This window comes from Anolis sagrei, chromosome 4 (assembly GCF_037176765.1).
Source record: "Anolis sagrei isolate rAnoSag1 chromosome 4, rAnoSag1.mat, whole genome shotgun sequence".
Classification (NCBI taxonomy): domain Eukaryota; kingdom Metazoa; phylum Chordata; class Lepidosauria; order Squamata; family Dactyloidae; genus Anolis; species Anolis sagrei.
Window position 1 is genome coordinate 163,891,429 of NC_090024.1, and position 20,105 is coordinate 163,911,533.

Here is a 20,105-nt window from a genome sequence, read left to right on the forward strand (position 1 = left end):
AAGGGAGCATTCGCACAATTAAAACTTGTGTGCCAGCTGTACCCATACCTTGGGAAATCTGACTTGGCCATGGGAGTCCACACTCTAGTTACATCCTGCATTGACTACTGCAACACACCCTATGTGGGGATGCCTTTGAAGACTGTTCAAAAGCTTCAAATGGTCCAAGGGGTGGCAGCCAGATTGCTCACCGGATTGGCCTTCAGAGAGCATACAACCCCCGTTACGCCAGCTCCACTGGCTGCCAGTCTGCTACCGAGCACAATTCAAAGTGCTGGTTTTAGCCAATAAAGCCCTAAATGGTTCTGGCCCAGTTTACCTGTCCGAACGTATCTCCTCCTATGAACCATCTGAGAGTTTAAGATCATCTGGGGAGGCCCTGCTCTCAGTCCCACCTTCTTCGCAGGCACAACTGGTGGGGACAAGAGACAGGGCCCTTTCAGTAGTGGCCCCTCAGTTGTGGAACGCCCTCCCTAGAGATATTAGATCCATCTTGACCTTCTGGAAAAAAAGTGAAAATGTGGCTATTTGAACAAGCCTTCGGAATCTAATGCAACAGTCAAACATGAAATTAAACAAAAATGAACATTGAAATGGCTCAGACAACAATTTTTGGATAATGAAATTAGCAATGAAAACATTTGTTTTATATGTTTTAAAATGTTTTATGGAATATATTTTAATTCTGTTTCAATATAGTTTTAATTATATATTGTTAGGCATCGAATTGCTGCCTGTTTGTAAGCCATTTTGAGTCACCTTCGTTTTCGAGAAAGCCGGGATAGAAACATCATAAATAAATAAATAAATAAAATAAAAATCTCCGCAATGAACACTTCGTGCAGCAGACATTCCAACCATATATGTATATATAAAGGCTTTGGATAGCAAAGGGAAATTTGGCTTGTTGTGGAAACAAGGATTGATGAGAAAGCTTCAACTGAGACATCTTTATTTGATAATGACTCTTCCAGGAGTGCATTGAAAGAAGGTTTTTAAGATTTAGGCAGGGGTGCTGTGGATTTTAACTTTGAATATGTTTTATTGGATTTTAACTGACTTAGATTTGTACAGCATCAAATGAGGGAGAGAGGGAGGGGTATTAAACAAAGAAAAACAAACAAACAATTCATCTTGGAGGGGTAGAGTTCTCTCATTTCCTGTTGTCTCACCCGTGTTCTTAACTTTGAGTGGTTTGTAATATGGATGTTTGTACCTTGGGGGCTGGCTGTACAATGTAATGAAATCAATATGAAATAGGGAACTAAGGGCTAAGTCAGAGGATGCATATAAACTGTATAAGAAATGTAGTTTGATACTTTAAGTGCCATGACTCAATCTAGGGAATCCTAGGGGGTGTGTGTGTAGTTTTACAAGTTCTTTAGCCTTGAATTTGTATGAGGAAGTCAAAGTCCAAAACACCCGGAGGAGGGCCCATGTTTGGCTATTCCTGCTCTATGCCCTCAGCCACAGAAAAGTTCATGAGGTTTGCTGGAAGTTAGGCAGAAAAAAATGTAATGCAGTGAATGGGGGACACCTGGCTCAATAGCAGTATGTGTGAAAAAGATCTTGGGAGTCCTTGTGGACAACAAGTTAAACATGAGCCAACAATGTCATGCGGCAGCAAAAAAAGCCAATGGGATTTTGGCCTGCATCAATAGGAGTCTAGTGTCTAGATCCAGGGAAGTCATGCTACCCCTCTATTCCGCCTTGGTCAGACCACGCCTAGAATAGTGTGTCCGATTCTTGTCACCACAATTGAAGGGAGATGTTGACAAGCTGGAATGTGTCCAGAGGAGGGCGACTAAAATGATCAAGGGTCTGGAGAACAAGCCCTATGAGGAGTGGCTTAAAGAGCTGGGCATGTTTAGCCTGCAGAAGAGAAGGCTGAGAGGAGACATTATGAGGGCCATGCATAAATATGTGAGGGAAAATCATAGGGAGGACGGAGCGGTCTTGTTTTTTGCTGCCTGGGAGACTAGGATGCAAAACAATAGCTTCAAACGATGGTGAGAGCTGTTCAGCAGTGGAACTCTCTGCCTCGAGTATGGTGGAGGCTCCTTCTTTGGAAGCTTTAAAGCAGAGTCTAGATGACCATCTGTCAAGAGTGCTTTGAATGTGATCTTCCTGCTTCTTGACAGGGGGTTTGGACTGGATGGCCCACGAGGTCTCCTCCAACTCAAGGATCCTGAGTCTGTGGGCTATATCCCAGAATATCAAGGCAGAAAATAATACAATATCTGCTTTCAACTGGGTTATCTGAATCCACCCTCAGATATTGTGGGATTTTCTGCCTTGATATTCTGGGATATAGGGCTGTGTGGAAGGGCCCTGAGTCCACACTGTCATATATTCCAGTTCAAAGCAGATAATGCCTAGCAGAGAGAGAGAGGCATTGGCGTGGTTTCTGACAGAATCCTAGGCCCCTTCCACACAGCTGAATCACTCCGAAGCGGGCTCTCTCTTGGGGATCAGGCCCATCCTCAGCCTCGGACCCTCCCCCCTTTCCTCCTTCCTTCCGCGCGCGGCCAGGCCCGCCTCCCTTCTTCTTCCCGAGCCTGGAGCAGGAAGGCCGACTGAGGCTGGCTTGGGGATGCGGGGCTCGCGAAGGCGTGGGGCGGGCGCGGCGGGGCCGGGCTCCTTGTCCGGCTTCAAGCGCGGCGCGGGGAGCGGCGAGGCGGTGCCGCAGGGTCTGATCCGGGCGGCCCGGAAGAGCGGCCAGCTGAACCTCTCCGGGCGGGAGCTGAGCGAAGGTGAGCGGGGGGACGGCGGCGCTCGCTTCCCTGGGCCTTGTCTCGGGGAAAGATCACAAAGCGCCTCCCTGCGGCCTTCCAGAGGGAGGGTGGCCTCTCCATTGAGCTGGAGTTCTAGTTTGGGGAGGCAGAGAAGGCGAAAGGCCTTGCAAAACTCCCAGGCAGTTCAAAGGGTGTCCAGCTCCATTCATTCTACAGCAGGCTTGGGCAAACTTGGTCCCTCCAGGTGTTTTGGACTTCAACTCCCAGAAATCCCAGCTACCTTACTGATTGTGGGAGTTGAAGTCCAAAACACCTGGAGGGACCAAGTTTGCCTACAGGGACAAAACCAGGTGAAGGCATGGGCTCAAGTTGAAGCTACCAGGCTCTAGGACAGTGGTTCTCAAGCTGTGGGTCCCCAGATGTTTTGGCCTTCAATTCTCAGAAATCCTAACCGCTGGTAACCTGGCTGGGATTTCTGGGAGTTGTAGGCCAAAACGCCTGGGGACCCACAGGTTGAGAACCACTGCTCTAGGAAATACCCAGGGGCGACTCAACCATTACGCAAAGTAAGCATTCGCAGTATAGTTGATTTTGCCCAGGGGCGCTCTTGGGGGAAAATAGACCTTGACAGTATGTCAGTTGTAGTTACTGGGATGTATAGTTCACCTACAATCAAAGAGCATTCTGAACTCCACCAGTGATGGAATTGAAACAAATATGGCACACAGAACTCTCACGATGAACAGAAAATATATATCAATAATTAGTGGGGGGGGGGGGCAAAATACTGTTTGCTTACCGTTGAAAATTACCTAGGGCCGCCTCTGGAAATACCTCAGAGGTAGAGGGCTTCTCAACTGTAGGAACTCTCTCCAGGTGAAGGGCCTCTCTCCCAAAGAAAATTAATCTAGGTTGCTGTGAGTGTTCCAGGCTGTATGGCTATGTTCCGGAAGCATTTTCTCCTGACATTTCACCCACATCTATAGGAGCCCCCAGTGGCGTAGTGGGTTAAACCCCTGTGCCATCAAGAGTGAAGAGCAACAGGTTCGAATCTGAGGAGAGCATGGATGAGCTCCAGCTTCTCATGCGGGGACATGAGAGAAACTTCCCACAAGGATGGTAACACATCAAAACATCCACACGTTCCCTGGGCAACGTCCTTGCAGACGGCCAATTCTCTCATACCAGAAGCAACTTGCAGTTTCTCAAGTGACTCCTGACATGACCAAAAAAAAAAAAAAAAGCCCAAACAAACAAAACAAACCCACATCTATGGCAGGCATCCTCAGAGTTTGTGGGGCCAGTTGGAAACTAGGCAAGCGAAGTTTATATATCAGTGGAACATCCAAGGTGGGAGAAAGAACTCTTGTCTGCTTGAGACAAGTGTGAATGTTTCAATTGTCCAGCTTGATTAGCATTGAATGGCCTTGCAGCTTAATCTAAACATAAACATAAAGCAGCACTTTGACTGGAAATGGATTGGCAAGATGATATACTATATGAGGATACGATTTTATTGTTCTATCAATGGGTTTGTGGACTGAGTATTGTTTTTAATTTAATGACTGTTACAATCATTTGGTTATAATTAATTGCTATTGTTTTAACTCTGTATGTATTTATGGTTTTATACTGTGTTATTGATTTGTGGCATTGAATTGCTGCCTTTGTTAGCTGCCTTGAGTCCGCCCCCCCCCCCCCCGCCCCCGCCCCCCGCCGGGGTGTGTGTGAGAAGAACGGGGTAAAAATGCTGCAAATAAATAAATAAATAAATAATTCTGGTGCTCAGCAAAAAGCCACTTAAATCTCAATTCCGGTTCTGTAAAGTTGCTAGGACTCATGTCTACAGTTAGACTTCATCACCTATTCCTTTACAAAATATACCCGTGATAGCTTATCTGATTGATCTTGGACTGCATCTTATTTTTTGTTCTACAACTCTGCTTGTTATCTTCTTGTTTCAGCAATTTTTATTGAAAATTTTCAAGGGTGAGCATTACAAGGATAAGGACCATAAAGGGGTGTGTGTGGATAGGGTTAGGATATGGATCGGGGTATTGGATTGAGTTAGGGTTGGGGTTTGGGTTGGGGATTGGGGAAAAACCAGGAAACGTGAATGGGACATTAAAAAGAAAAGAAAAGAAAAAAAGAGAGTGTGTGTAATAAACTTCCATTCTTCTTTATAATGGTATTAAGGAGAGAAAAAACACTTGGGATATCCTTTCTTCTTCCTCTCAAAATCAAAAGCAAAAAAATTAGAGGCGTTATTTTATTTATTTATTGCCCACTTTTCTCCCAATTGAGAGAACAAACATGTCATGGAAAACATTATAGATCCTAAAAATGAGCATAATCATCACACCAAAAACATGTTTAATGATAAATTAGAAAACAGGCGACAACATAATAAATAGATAACACGACACAGTTTAAACATTCAGTAAAGTTTTAAAAAATCTCATCTGATATCCATTCAACATTTGAACCCCTTTGGGACATTTCAATCACAGTAGGGATGATTAAGATATTAATGTACCTTTTAGAAATGAGAAAAAAAGCTGGGTAGTTATTGGAGGACAGGATACTTAATTTTTTTTTTTGTATAAATTAAGGCTGGTATCCTCTTGATCAGAGCTTTCTAAACTCTATATTGTATGTTAGTGTGTGACTGCACTGTGTAGACATGTCATATGAATCGCAAGGATAAACTTTTGAGCCATTAAAAAAAAAAACAACGTAAATGACATATGTGGTGCCCCTGTATATTTGGTTATTACAATTTATGTATGTGTTTGTATCTCTTATAAGGGGTTGGTTTAACTTCCAGTTTGCTATTAAAACTGAATTACTTTGTCGCAAAATGATATCTAAAAATGTGCCTCCAACAAAAAAAAATGTTTAGCAAGCTCTGCTCGTGATATGATGATGTAAGTTAGATTTACATCATCGCAGCTCACATGTTTAGTTCTCAAGGGGAGTCAGATTTCCTTTCAGGCATCACAGCAACCAGAAGTCATCTTGTAAGCGGTATAGTCCTCCCCCCACAACCATTTCGGAGACCCCATCTACACTGCCATTATAATGCAGATTGAAATGCAGACTCAAACTGTATGAGTCTGCACTGACCATATACACAACTCAATCTGCATTATCATAGCAGCATTGATGGGGCCTCAGTTGTCAGACCAAGGACGTCATCAGTGATGTGTCCAGATATTTTCCAGTGTGTGGACACATTGCAAGGACATATATTTCTGCACATCTGTCTCTTCAACAACATGGAAATGGCAATATCAGGGGCTTTGTTATTTACTATTTACAAGGTGAATTAGGAGGGTAGCACTGACAGACATATGGTCTGTCCCAACACTAATGAGAATGATTTTTTTTGTAGCACAGAAGAGCTAGGAAAGGAAAGTGGGGGTTGAAGTAGATGGAGGGGGAATCCAGGCATGCAGTTTGACCTTCCTCAAATGAGTCTGCTTTTTTTGTAGCAAAGTGTGTTTTTGTATCCAGTCACAAGCAAAAATGCAGAGGAATCTGGAGCAGCGTCCTTCAATTTCAAGACCTGAGAACAATGTGGCTAATTGTTTGAAAACTATTCTTAACACTTCCTCATGCATGATACAGCCCTGACTTGGCTCCCTGCACTTTTTTTCCCAAGCTCAAACTCACCTCAAAGGACATTATTTTGGGACAGTTGAAAATGTCCAGGCAGCTGCAATGAGGGTTTTGAATGTTATCTCAAGTGAAGGCTTCCTCCATTACTATATAGCAACACTTGAATTACTGTATTTGGTTACAAGGAGCCTATTTTCAAGGAGATAAACTATAATTGCATTATGTTTAATATTTTTTCAAACAGTCCCATTATTTTGGGAACAGACCACTTAACTATTGGAAATGACATTTTGCGATGTGCACAATCACATGTCTCCTGATATAGGAACTTGTTGACAGTGTTTCTTTTCTTCTTGGAAGGCTTCCTCAATGAAAGATTTCAAAAGATTGAAGCACTAGTGACAGTTGAAGCATGATTCTTTAGTGCCGTGATTTATATATGTGCATATCATTTTTATGTATGTAGTACCTCTGCATGTATGGAGGATCAACTTGGATACTCCCGAGGAGGCCCAGCAGAATCTTTCCTTTGGTGGTGCTGATCGGTGGTGGGAACAAACGGATCTCACCAAACTAATTTTATCTTCCAACAAACTGAAGTGTCTTTCTGATGATCTCCAGCTCCTGCCTGCACTCACTGTGTTGGATGTGAGTACACAAATATGTGAAATACTGCTTTCATGTTGTATAATGTACTGGTGAGAAATAGGGAACATGCATCTTTTCTGTACTGTGAGTCTATCGGGAATTTTGAATTTGAGGGCTATGTAATCACCTTATAGTTCCTTAAAAAGCATCTTAGTTACTTTCAGCACAGGAAGCAGTATTGTGGTAAGCATCACAAAGGAACCACTTGCCATATATTTACATTGGTGAGATATTGTGTTGATGAAAGAGTCCCATGTTCATATTCTTACTTAACCCACTGACCTTAGATTGGTTCCTTGCTTCACTTACGGGATGGCAAATGAATGCTTCGGTGATGGCTGTAGAGGAGATGTGGAAGAGAAGCATAGTAATAATGGTTGACTTTGATGAAGATAAAAGGGATTTCCAAAATTCTTAAGAGGAAATGTGGAGTGTTGGGTATTTAAAGTAAAACCATTCCTTTTTTATTAAAGTCCTGTTTAGTTAAAGGTATATCTACTTCACAATAAAAAGGTGTTCCTGGGCATTTCTTCCTTATTGTAAAATTTGGTGTCAGAGGAAGAAATAAAAGGGAAAGAATAAAGATAGGTTCCTGTAAGACAGTGGTTCCCAACCTTTGGCCCTAGACATCCCTGACAGCTTACTAACCTTCAGGAATTGTGGGAGCTGTAGATCAAAACACCTGGAGGACCAAAGGTTGGGAACCACTGCTGTAACATTTAAATCAGTGGTTCCCAACCTGTGGTCCGTGGACCACCAGTGGTCCATAAGAAATAAAATATGATTCATGGCCTCACCATTACACTGTTCCAACGAGAGCAACTGGTCTCATAAAACCCTCTTATAGTGCCGAGGCTTATTAAATATGGTTTTCTGTGGGCAAGCAAATGGTGACTACAGGGTGGTATTTATTCTGTATCAGAAACTAGAACTGATGTGGTCTATCCAATGTAATTTTCTGAATCAGCACCCCAAATAACCAAACTGAATCTAAAATTGACCAAAAACTGATTTGTAACCCTTTTAGTACCAATGTTGTAGAGTGGTCCCTGGTCAAGTGGTCCCTGGTCAAAAAAAGTTTGGGAACCACTGATGTAAATGAAAAAAATATTCTTAGTATGACTTTGTTCTTTTATTTTTCAGTTTCATTTTCTGTGCTATTCTTTGATTTCACTTATTATTAGCTTTGTCTTTAAATGACACATAGAAGAAAAAGAAACACATGGAGGGATTCTGTTTTAGGATGTATTGCAAAAGCTTCTCTTGTATGTTTGAATTTTCAGTCCAGACTTTCTGCCACTACGTCTGTCTTAAAATTCTGAGAAAATAAATGTTGTGATAAATGTCTTCTTGATTTTAGGTCCACGATAATCAACTGATCTCTCTTCCTTCGGCTGTAGGATCACTGGAAAACCTTCAGAAACTTAATGTGAGGTAGGTATGTTATACAATTTTCAGGAAAAATGTTTAAGGGATGAAGGCAGTTTGTAAACAGATCTTTCCCCCCTAAAATATTGTAAGCTGTAGGTTTAAAATCAACACTGTGTAACACATTCTCCTTCTCTGTTCCTATTTGCCACCAATATTTATTTTTAGGGGGTTTTCTTGCCCTTGAGCTGTGCTTGGATGAGTGGAATAGCTTTTTCCTATTTTTGCTAGGAGAACTACTTCTGTTAGCAGACCGGTTCCATTGAATCATGGTGTGTAGTGTCCTTTGTATTGAGAGTAGTGATTATTGTAAAAGTGTAGATGTGCCGCAAATGTATTAGATCATTGTGCCTGTAGCACAAGGTTGGGTGTGCAAAAATAGGTTTTGGCCCAAATCTGTTCAGTACCTGGTAAATTGGGCCCATCGGTTAAATCAAACTTGCATAAATGACCTATGAAATCTTCATTTCTTCAGCTGGTCTAACAATTGGATTTTGGGCAGAGTTCAGCCTTGGGATAACATTCATCTAATCTTTGCAATCTTTGACTTCTCCAGACTCCCAGGCTGTTCCTTTGCTGGACAAAATGGTTTTTCACTTGGAATTTGTTTTAATAATTTTAACTGGGAATTTTTAATATTTATATTTAATCCTGTTTTGATGTTTGTACATTTGTATATTTTAAATGGCTATACTGATGCTTTTATATTAAGCTGCTTTGAGGGAGATAAACCGGCATATAAATATTATAATATTAATTTTTTAAAATTGGGGGATTTTTTTTTGGAAAAATCCAGGAATAGCAAATTGTTTTAAAATAGGTTTTAGGGTGTACTGCTAGACATCAAAACTATCTGATTTATAAAATCAGAATTATTTGGATATGGGGAAGTTAGGGACGATCCATGTGGCCCCTAAACAATCCCAGGGACAGAACAATAGCCCTCAATTGTGCTGTAGTTAACCAGCTCTGATTTGGGCCTTGGTTGCCTTTTAGTGTAATCCCATGAATGTTTGTTTGGAATATGGTTCATATGGTTTCATAGAATCAGCTCCAAAGAAAACTTGTATGAGCTTCACCAGTTGTATTTAGCTCAGTAAAGGTCTGTGATGCATCATATTGTTGTAGGGTGTCCTAAATGTCATGAGACTGCCTTCCATAAATGGTAAACTTGAAAAATATTCCCATTGTTGGGATTTTCTTGGGTTTGATAAGATTCAAGGTCTGAGCAGCCTTGTTCTCTGGAGGATCCTGTAGATTACATTGACCATTGTAACTGCAGGTGAATATGGGTTGGGAAAACCACCTTATTTGAAAGTATTCCATTGCATTTTTAATCTGACAGGTGTTTTTACAGGAACCTGATACTAATACATCTCCTCATGATTGTTTTATCAATAGTCATAATAAACTGACAGATTTACCAGAGGAACTTCTCCAACTTAAGCATTTAAGGAGTTTACTTTTACAACACAATGAATTAAGTCACTTGCCTGATGAGTTTGGGAAGCTAATCAGCTTGGAAGAGTTGGTAAGTGGAGGGCTTTTGTACTCATTCATCTACTTATTTGCAGGCTTCTTGACAAGCTGTACCTGAAGTACAGTCAGTCCCCAAGTTGCTAACAAGATAGGTTCTGTAGGTTTGTTCAATTTGTATGTAAGTTGGAACAGGAACATTATTGAAGGGTAACTGCAGCCATTTTAGCTTTCGATAGCATAGGGGAGGGTTAACATTCCTGTGGTGTTTGTTTTGCTGTTTGTTCTCCTGTTCAGAACATTTTCCCCCTCTTTCTGCCCCTGCGATAATTGGAAAAAATGGCTTTTTGTGGAAACAGGGATTGGTGATAAAGTGGAGACACATTTTCCCCATGATAACTCTTTCAGGAGTGAATTACCCTTCCTAGAGGTAGATTTCTCTCACCCCCTGTTGTCACCCCCATTCTTAGCAGTGAGTCGTTTCTAAGTCATATGTTTGTAACTCAAGGACTGCCTGTACACAGATCCTTTGGCAAAATACGTTTTATGCGTATTTATACTGTGGTATTCAATGAAGCCTATCTCAAAGTAAGAGTACATAGAATGATAGTGTTAATCAATCTTTCTTTCCTTCATTTCTTCAGGATATTTCCAATAATCATGTGTCTAATATCCCTACAAGTTTTGCATTTCTCACAAATTTGGTGCAACTTAATTTGTCTCATAATCAGTTGAAGTGTCTACCAGCAGAGATCAGTGCAATGAAAAGTAAGACAATGTTGGATTCTACCTTGATATGCTTGTGTTTTGTTTTGGGTTTTTTGTCTTAGTGTGGGGTTTTGTTCTTTTTGGTAATGATTCTTTTAAAAGAAGTTTCAACACCTTTTTTATTTTTCATTATCCTGCTTGCTAATCCTTCAGAACTCTTTCAGTAGTTGAGTGGTTGCCCCTTTTTAAGGTGAGCTGCCTTTGTCCCAACAGTGCCACAGTCACAGATGTGAATAACAACATTTACGAGGTTGTAAGTCTAGCTTATAACATTGTAAAAACTGAACAGAATGCCAAAATGCCTCCCTCTTCACTGGTGACAGTCGCTATCCAGACTATGGAATTCTCTTCTTCGAGAGGTCCAGTTGGGCTCCTTCCCGCTGCCTTTCCACCAGCAGGCAAAGATCCTTTTATTTAAGGAGACTTTTGTTTCTAAAACCCTTGGGTTTTTTTTAATTAAAGTTTTTATTTGGTTGTGTTTTACATCTGTACATAATTTTTTAAAATTGTACTTTATTGTGTTTTGTACACAGTTCTTATTATGCTGGGAGCAAGGCAGGCATGTAGCCAGGGGGGGGGGGCTCGGGGGGCTTCAGCCCCCCCCCCCGAAATTTTCATGGTGGTTCGCGAAAAGGCCTTAATGGTGCATTATTTAAACTGTTATGTTTATTCATATCATGATCCGATCACCATACTCAATATATCCCATATGCATGGGGGTATTGGGGTAATGATACAAAAGGTTTGCTAGGCTAGACCCTCTTTCACTCAGACTCAGCCCCCCCCCCCGAAACTCAGCCCCCCCGAAACCCCCCCCTGAAAAAAAATTCAGCCCCCCCCCCCCCGAAACGAAATCCTGGCTACGGGCCTGGAGCAAGGTAGGATATAAATAAATTAAAATATGTCCTGGAATGTGCTTTCCTAAATGTTAGGAGAATTTCTGAAACAGAATATGATAATGGGGTAGAGGACTGTGCAGGGTTTTTTTATTTGTTTTTTTGGGTTTTTTGGTAGCTAGAAAGAGGCCCTTGGGTCACCTTGCCTTATGTAAGTGGATGTGCCTCTGCTTACAATAAAGGCTCCAAGCTATTGTTTTCTAATCCAGGGGGATTTAGGTAGCTCTTAGCAACATTGTATAGACTTTTATGCGCTACAAGCCTTATGTTGCATCCTTCTTACACTTTGCTTGCTTTTATGCAAAATGCAAGAACTGTGCACAATCTTGCATAAGTATTTATGAATGACTGTATTTGACTTGGGTGGGTTGCTTAATACCTGAGGCTTCTTATAGAAATGTACCTTTAAATAAAATAACTGTCTGTGGTCATCATGAAAAGCACTTTGTTGACTTTGATTCTGATGTTTACACTTGACCTGTTCCTATAGATTTAAGACAGCTTGATTGCACTAAGAATTACCTTGAAACGATACCTCCTGAACTGGCCAACATGGCGTCATTAGAACAGCTTTATCTAAGAAGAAATAAATTACGTTACCTGCCAGACCTTCCTTCATGTACAGTTTTAAAAGTAAGACTAACTCTTTGTAGCTTTGATGGTCATGCATTACGTTAGTTGACTCTGGATCTGAAATGCATATTTTGTTCCTTTTGTTGTTTTAGTTATCTTTAATGCATAGACATATGTCGATATTTACAGAGCTAGCTATATTAGACAGAGAAAATGACAGAATCCAGTTTCACCATAAAGCTTACAAGCTTTATTTGGCATACAATTTTGTGAGCTATAGCACACTTTGGTTGGCAGGTTTCCAAATATGCTAAGTAGGGGAATTAAAATACCAAAGGGACAAACTTGAGTGTTATCTTAACTGTTGGGGAGTAGGAGGTCTGTGATAACAGACATAAGCAAACTAACACAGGTGTTATCTTGTTCTCAGATCAGAAAGGCTCTGGTAGAAATCATAGCAGCGTAAGCCTAAAGGTCAGAACTGGGAAAGCAACACACCTCCTGACAATTCCATTAGGGTCAGTAGTTAAACTAGGAGCAAATAGCCACATTACTTAGAGCAATTCAGACCCAATGAAAACAAGCGTAGAGACACAGGTAGTCCAAAGTCAAAACGTAAGCAGAATAAAGAAGATAACAAGCAGAGTTGCAGAACAAAAATAAGATGCAGTCCAAGATCAATCAGATAAGCAATCACGGGTATATTTTGTAAAGGAATGGCTGATGAAGTCTAACTTCAGACAAGTCCTGATAACTTTATAGAACCATAATTGTGATTTAAGTGGCTTTTTGCTGAGACCTTCACAGACTCAGGTCCAGACATTTTAGATTACTTTTCTTTGGAAGAGAGCCCCTTCACCTGAAGAGAGTTTCTACTGTTAAGAAGCCCTCTACCTGTGAGATAGTTCCTGGAGCTAAGCACTTCTCCTGGTAGCTTCAGGTTGAGTCCATGTCTTCACCTGGTCATCTTCCTGTAGACCAGGCATAGGCAAACTTCATCCCTCCATGTGTTTTGGACTTCAGCTCCCACAATTCCTCTCAGTAAGCTAGCTGGAATTTCTGGGAGCTGAAGTGCAAAACACCTGGAGGTACAAAGGTTGCCCATGCCTGCTGTAGACCAATGAGAGTTATAGGCCAAAATCTGGAGGACCAAAGGTTTCCGTAGATTAGAACAGATCTTATACTTGGTTTATGTGTTTTAATTTAACAACTTGTATGGTACTTTGAGGGAATATATTTTAATGGGATTCTAGTGACAAGTACTGTTGTATACAGATTAGACACCCCTTATCTGGAATTCCAAAATCAAATGTTGTCCACATGGATGACTGAGACTGTGACACCTTTTGCATTCTGATGTTTCATTGTCCACAAACTTGGTTTCGTGTATCAAATTATTGACAGTATTATGTATAAAGTTATCACCATACTATGTGTTTAAGATTTGTATAAAACATTAATGAATTTCATGTTTAGAGTTGGATATCTCATTATGTACATATATGCAAATAAAAGTATTCCAAAAAAGAAGTAAATGTTGAAATCCCAAAGACTTCTGGCCCAAACATTTTGAAAAAGGAATGCTTAGTCTGTACAAGCTTTTTTTTAGAATATGGATGTGATTGGTTTTTTTTAATGTCAGGAGTGACTTGAGAAACTGCAGGTTGCTTCTGTCCATCTGCAAGGACATTGTCCAGGGGACGCCTGGATGTTTTAGCATCCTGTGGGAGGCTTCTCTCATGTCTCCACATGAGAAACTGGAGGTGGCATACGGGAACTCACCCTGCTCTCTGGATTTGCTGGCACAAGGCACATTGAGCTAAAATTATCCAAGTATTAGTAACACTAATGCAGGTTACTTCTTTAACTATGCATTGTACCCATTATGACACTACTTTTCTGTGGTGTTGGGATTGTGGCGCCTAACTTTGTCAGAATATTACCATGACTGGTATAGTCTGTTATCATAAATATGTATAATATAGTAGTTCTGCTGATTTCTAATCCCTGCAGTATTACTACACAGCCTTTGCCTTAGAATCCCTGAATTAAATAAATATGTAAATAGATTTTTTTTCCTTTTTGACATGTAAAAGAATTTTTAGTATTACTTATTTATGTTCACAGAGTTGATGGCTATATTTAATTTTCTTTTTATTCAAAGGAGTTGCATGTTGGTGAAAATCAAATTGAAATTTTGAAAGCTGAACACCTGAAGCACCTGAATTCCTTGTGTGTATTGGACCTTAGGGAAAATAAGCTGAAATCAGTGCCTGATGAAATAGCTTTGCTAGAGGGCATAGAGCGACTAGATCTGTCCAACAATGATATTAGTAGGTAAGACTATACAGTTGACCCTCCATATCCACAGCTTCTGCGCCCATGGATTTGACCATCCATGGCTTGAAAATATTCTATAAAAATCCAAAAGGCACACCTTATTTTTTTCATTTAATGTAAGGGGAACAATTTTACTTCACGGTTGCATATAAAGGAACTTGACTATTTTGATATCCATGAGGCTTTCTGAATTCAAACCCTAGTGAATGCCAACTGTAATAGACTTCATTGCTTTGGAATAATGAATCCAGGTTTATATAACTACTGAATTTTGAATCAAGAATATACTTTTCTTTTAAAAAATAATACTATTTGTTTCTAAACGAATAACCAGGAAGAAATATTTTCTAATTATGAAGTATGAAATTCCATGTAATTTGGCCTGCTTCTAAAATTGTGCTTTTGATTTGAGGTAATTTTTCAAAAGAGGGTTTTCTCTTGGCAGCCTTCCTTGTAAACTTGGAAACCTTTCACAGCTGAAGTTCCTAGCTTTGGAAGGAAACCCTTTAAGAACAATCCGAAGGGATATTCTTCAAGTAAGCATACATAATTGATAAAATAGCTGCAGTTATTTCTTCCCTCTTTAAAATCCAAACATGTGGTAATTGACAAGTTTTTCTGTGCTTTTGTTCCCTTCCATTTTAGAAAGGAACACTAGAAATATTGAAGTACCTCAGAAATAAAATACAAGGTAAGTGTTTTCTTTCTTGATAAGGGAAATACTTATAATTATATCAGGATAGCTGTCTGATCCATTGCCTTCCTTTCAAAAGTTGCTTTCTGACTAAAAACTCCATTCATCTATGTTTGATTACATTTGATTTATTCTTATCCATGTAAAAAGGAACTATTTTATAACATATTTAAATAATGTTTAGAATTATTTTGCAGAACCTAAGTAGAAAGCTGTGGCCATTGGAATGACACTATTTGCTGAGCACAGTCATAACTAACTCTGAATGGAGAATAATACAGTGGCTCCTCCAACAGCATGTCATACCATTGTAGAAATCTGAGAACTTTTCTAAGCATTTTGTAATAGAATGGCCTACTTTTCTCCAGAAAAATGGCAAGTCTTCTTTGGGATGAAGCTACTTTTAGAACGTCTTTTAGTACTGTACCTTAAGTCTTATCAAAAAGAGAAAATATCCTTATTCAGGAAAGGTAATGGTTTCCTTTTCTGATAAGACATAAGGTACAGTCATTGCCCAACGTTTTGTTGTTGTTTATCTATTCATTCGCTTCCGACACTTCATGACCTTATGGACCAGCCCACGCCAGAGCTCCCTGTTGGCCGTGGCCACTCCCAGCTCCTTCAAGGTCAAGACAGTCATTTCAAGGATACCATCCATTCATATTGCCCTTGGTCAACCTCTCTTCCTTTTCCTTCCATTTTCCCCAGCATCATTATCTTCTCCAAGCTTTCCTGTCTTCTCATGATGTGGCCAAAGTACTTCATCTTTGCCTCTAATATCCTTCCCTCCAGTGAACAGTTGGGCATTATTTCCTGGAGTATGGATTGGTTTTATCTTCTTGCGATCCAAGGCGTTCCCAGAATTTTTCTCCAGCACCACAGTTCAAAAGTGTCTATTTTCCTTCACTCAACCTACCTTATGATCCAGTTCTCACATCCATAGGTTACTATGGGGAATACCATTGCTTTAAATATGTGGATTTTCGTTGTCAGTGTGATGTCTCTTGTTGTTTATTTGTTCAGTCGCATCTGACTCTTCGTGACCTCATGGACCAGCCCATGCCAGAGCTCTCTGTCGGCCATCACCACCCCAGCTCCTTTAAGGTCTAGCCAGTCACTTCAAGGATACCATTAATCCATCTTGCCCTTGGTCAGCCCCTCTTCCTTTTTCCCCAGCATTATTGTCTTCTCTAAGCTGTCATGTCTTCTCATTATGTGGCCAAAGTACTTCATCTTTGCCTCTACTATCCTTCCCTCCAATGAGCAGTCAGGTTTTATTTCCTGAAGTATGGACTGGTTGTATCTTCTCGCGGTCCAAGGCATTAACAGAACTTTCCTCCAACACCACAATTCAAAAGCATCTATCTTCCTTCGCTCAGCCTTCCCTATGATCCAGCTCTCACGTCCGTAGGCTACTACAGGGAATACCATTGCTTTAACTATGCAGATCTTTGTTGCCAATGTGATGTCTCTATTCTTCATTATTTTATCGAGATTGATCATTGCTCTCCTCCCAAGAAGTAAGCGTCTTCTGATTTCCTGGCTGCAGTCTGCGTCTGCAGTAATCCTTGCACATAGAAATACCAAGTCTGTCACTGCCTCCACGTTTTCTCCTTCTATTTGCCAGTTATCAATAAGTCTTGTTGCTATAATCTTGGGTTTTTTTGAGTCTCTACTCTTCACTATTTTATTGAGATTGGTCATTGCTGTCCTCCCAAGATTGCCTAACATTATTTAGCTAGTAAAAAGAGCTTGTAATTTGAGATTTGAATGACACTTAAGTAAGCGTTTCAGTTTGTGTAAAAAACAAAACAACCAGCAGAAAAGAAAAATGGCACAAGAAGGCAAATACTTTATTTTTTAAAAATAGGTAGCATTCACCTTGCTTTGTTTCAGATTTTCATACTTTTTTAATCGGTTGCACTCAGTAGGATTGCAGACATGTATTGAGAGAGCTGAATATTTTAAAGACTTTCTAATGTATTTCACATAATTAACATATTTACTTTTATTTATTTTTAGATGATAGTGAAACTAGACCAAATGGAGTATTGCCTGTGACAGCAATGACCCTGCCAAGTCAGTTGGAGGTCAACCTGCATGCTATCACTGCACTGAAAACACTGGATTATAGGTAGAAATATTTTATGATTGGGAGATTTACAGGAACATTGCAAGTTTTCAGTTTTAACAGTACCATCTGTTAACAGTAGCTGAATGAAAGGACAACAGCATAACCTCTTCTCTCCTGCCCATCAGCTTCCTCACCAGCATGCATGACACCGTGTAGCTTATTACTCTTTAAATACGCAAATACTATGGCTGGGTTGGGTAACGGGAAACCCCAAAAAACTTTTTAAAAACCCTAATTGTTATCCATCAAATAGATATTGGCTGCCTCTTGGCTACTGAACTAGGACCTGAATTTAGATGTTGATGTATAAAGCCTGAAAAACCTCAGTGGCTGCATGCCTGGCTTATCTTCCTTTATGTGTGTCCAGCTAGCCTCTGGAACACATCCTTGGATGCCTTATTTATTACATAGTCCAACAAAAAGAATTCTTGATATCTTGATGTTTGGGCCTATTCCCAGGATTCTTTGGGGCATTGAAAAATTGCATTGAAGAGACCACAACACCTCTAGTTTTTTAGATATGGTTGTCATGGTTGTCTATGGGCAAGCAGCTGGCAGCTGGTAGATGCCATGATATATATTCTGTATCTCAAAAACTAAAGTTGATAGTGCCATTTTTAGAATCAGCAGGTCAAACATATCCAGAAATAGTGCTAAAATTTGAAGCACCAAAAATGTGTGTTGGCTAGTGAGCCAATCAAATGGCATCAATTACCACTGTGACATTGCAGGGATTGAACTCTTGCTGAATGGGGTGTCCTGTTTGGCTGGACTTCTAAGCATGGAGGCCCAGATTTTGTGGTGGCCAAGAATGCATTTGCACAGTTAATTCTTGTGCTTCAGCTCTGCCAATTTCTTGAGATGTTGGATGTAGCTTTACTGACACAGTTTTGAACTACATCTCATTTGTATCCCTATTACATGCTTTTTGCAAGGTTGCCTTTGAGGATTGTTCAGAAAATTCATCTGGTACAAAGAACTGCAGCCAGATTGTTAACTGGGGCTGCTACATATGATACACAACCTCCTTATTTCAATTTTTCTGTTGGCTGCCAGGCTATTTATTGGCACAAGTCAAAGTTCTGGCTATGACTTACATAGCCTTCTTACACAGTCCAGGTCCAGGCTTTCAGAAGCACGGGAGCTCCTTATATGAAATCCTTGAAATCACCTGGGAAGGCCCTTCTTTCTGTCCCACTGCTCTCACAGGTACATCTTATGGGAACTTGGCAAAACTTTTCTTCTTGTCTGTTCCTGGGCTCTGGAATTCCTTTCATAGAGAGATTATGCATCTGAACATCTTTTTTGTTTTGGCAAATCTTTGAGGATAGGTTGCTTAGGTGGAAAGTACTTTTGCTGTATTCTGTTGTCTACATTTGTTCTTCCTTTTTATTTGTTGTCTTTTAACTGATTCTAATTTTGGATTTGGTTTAATATAGCAATCCTATGGCTCTCCTGCCCTCCCCATAATACAAATTTCAAACACTTCTTTACAATGTGCTTATTTTTGCAGCCCTACCCTAGTTGATGTTTATATGCATGTTTAAAATGGCTTCAAACCTTTTTGGTGTTGTTTATATTGTATGTCACATGCCTAATTGTAACCAGTTGGACATATTCTTATAGTAAGTGGTTTATAAATAAAGTAAATAATACTATTAAATGAGATTACTTTTACAAAATATTTAGTGAGAAGCAGGCGGCTGTAATTCCAGACGAAGTGCTAAATGCAGTTGGGAACAATCCAATCAGTACTGTAAACTTCAGCAAGAATCATCTGACTGAAATTCCAGCAAGGTAGTGACTTTTTGCCATAGAAATATTAATTATTGTAAAGTGAGAATAGGTATGTCATGATCTTTGAAGGAAATGTATTATTGAAATGTAATGACAGTAATTTTGTTTGGACATAGCATTAAACCATGCTTTACCGCTACATGAATGAATGTCCAGCTCACTTGTTTGTTGTTCTTCTAGCTCCGGTTTGGAGGGCGGGGAAGAGATGGACAGGAAGCATCTGCTTCCCATTTTAAATTATCATTTATTGTTAATTTCAAAAAGAAGAAACTGGTTTAAATTTGAAGTTTGATGAGACAAATTAGGATCAGTACAAGTACTGTAATTTCAGTCTCCTACTCCTTCGGCTATTCCTAACATGCAGAAGAAAAAGCCGAGGGGGGGGGGGGGGTTATAGCACTTGCTAAGAGAGTGTAGCCCCCCAGCCACAGCCACTCCCTCCCGCTGGCCTTTCCCATTGGAATATCCATGTGAGTTGTCTGTCACTCTTACAGGTGCTCAGGATGTTTATATCCAGTATTGCCCACATAGGGTTCTTTCCAACTGGGATGGCCAAATAATGTGTTTTGCATCTGTGGAAGCACATGTGTTGAGCTGTGCTGATTGGAAGATTTGGAGCTCCTCCAAGCAGCTTTGGACAACCTGGCATTCTTTGCCCGTAATCCTAGTCCACATAGAAAAGCAAGATCATGGGTGCTTTTTTGGTTGCTTATGGGAGGACTGTTTTAAACAAACCTTACTTCCAAGTTTAGATGTAAAAACAACCAGATGAGGAAGTCGTCTTACTGCAAGATGGCCTTCTATACAAACAATTTACAGGATGTAGCTAGTTTAGTTTTACAGTAGAATTATAATCTTCAGGCCATTCTTTGAACTGCTTATGTTCTAGAACAATAAGTCCTAACCTTTGGCCCTCCATGGGTTTTGGACTACTGCTCCCAGAATTTCCAACAGCTGTCCGAATTGGCTAGGACTTCTGGGAGTTGAAATCTTGG

At 40.2% G+C, this 20,105-nt stretch overlaps 1 protein-coding gene across 1 annotated transcript in view; it reads left to right on the top strand.

Annotated features, from left to right (window-relative positions):
* Positions 1-2,408: 2,408 nt before the first annotated feature.
* LRRC40 (leucine rich repeat containing 40) overlaps positions 2,409-20,105 on the top strand; it is a 31,371-nt gene continuing 13,674 nt past the window's right edge. The window contains exons 1-11 of the mRNA XM_060773724.2: positions 2,409-2,753; positions 6,823-7,004; positions 8,365-8,438; positions 9,834-9,963; positions 10,553-10,676; positions 12,063-12,205; positions 14,310-14,482; positions 14,931-15,021; positions 15,131-15,176; positions 17,202-17,313; positions 19,003-19,110. Coding sequence (XP_060629707.2) covers positions 2,594-2,753; positions 6,823-7,004; positions 8,365-8,438; positions 9,834-9,963; positions 10,553-10,676; positions 12,063-12,205; positions 14,310-14,482; positions 14,931-15,021; positions 15,131-15,176; positions 17,202-17,313; positions 19,003-19,110 — 1,343 coding nt within the window. The 5' untranslated portion in view covers positions 2,409-2,593. The remainder of the gene's footprint in view (positions 2,754-6,822; positions 7,005-8,364; positions 8,439-9,833; positions 9,964-10,552; positions 10,677-12,062; positions 12,206-14,309; positions 14,483-14,930; positions 15,022-15,130; positions 15,177-17,201; positions 17,314-19,002; positions 19,111-20,105) is intronic.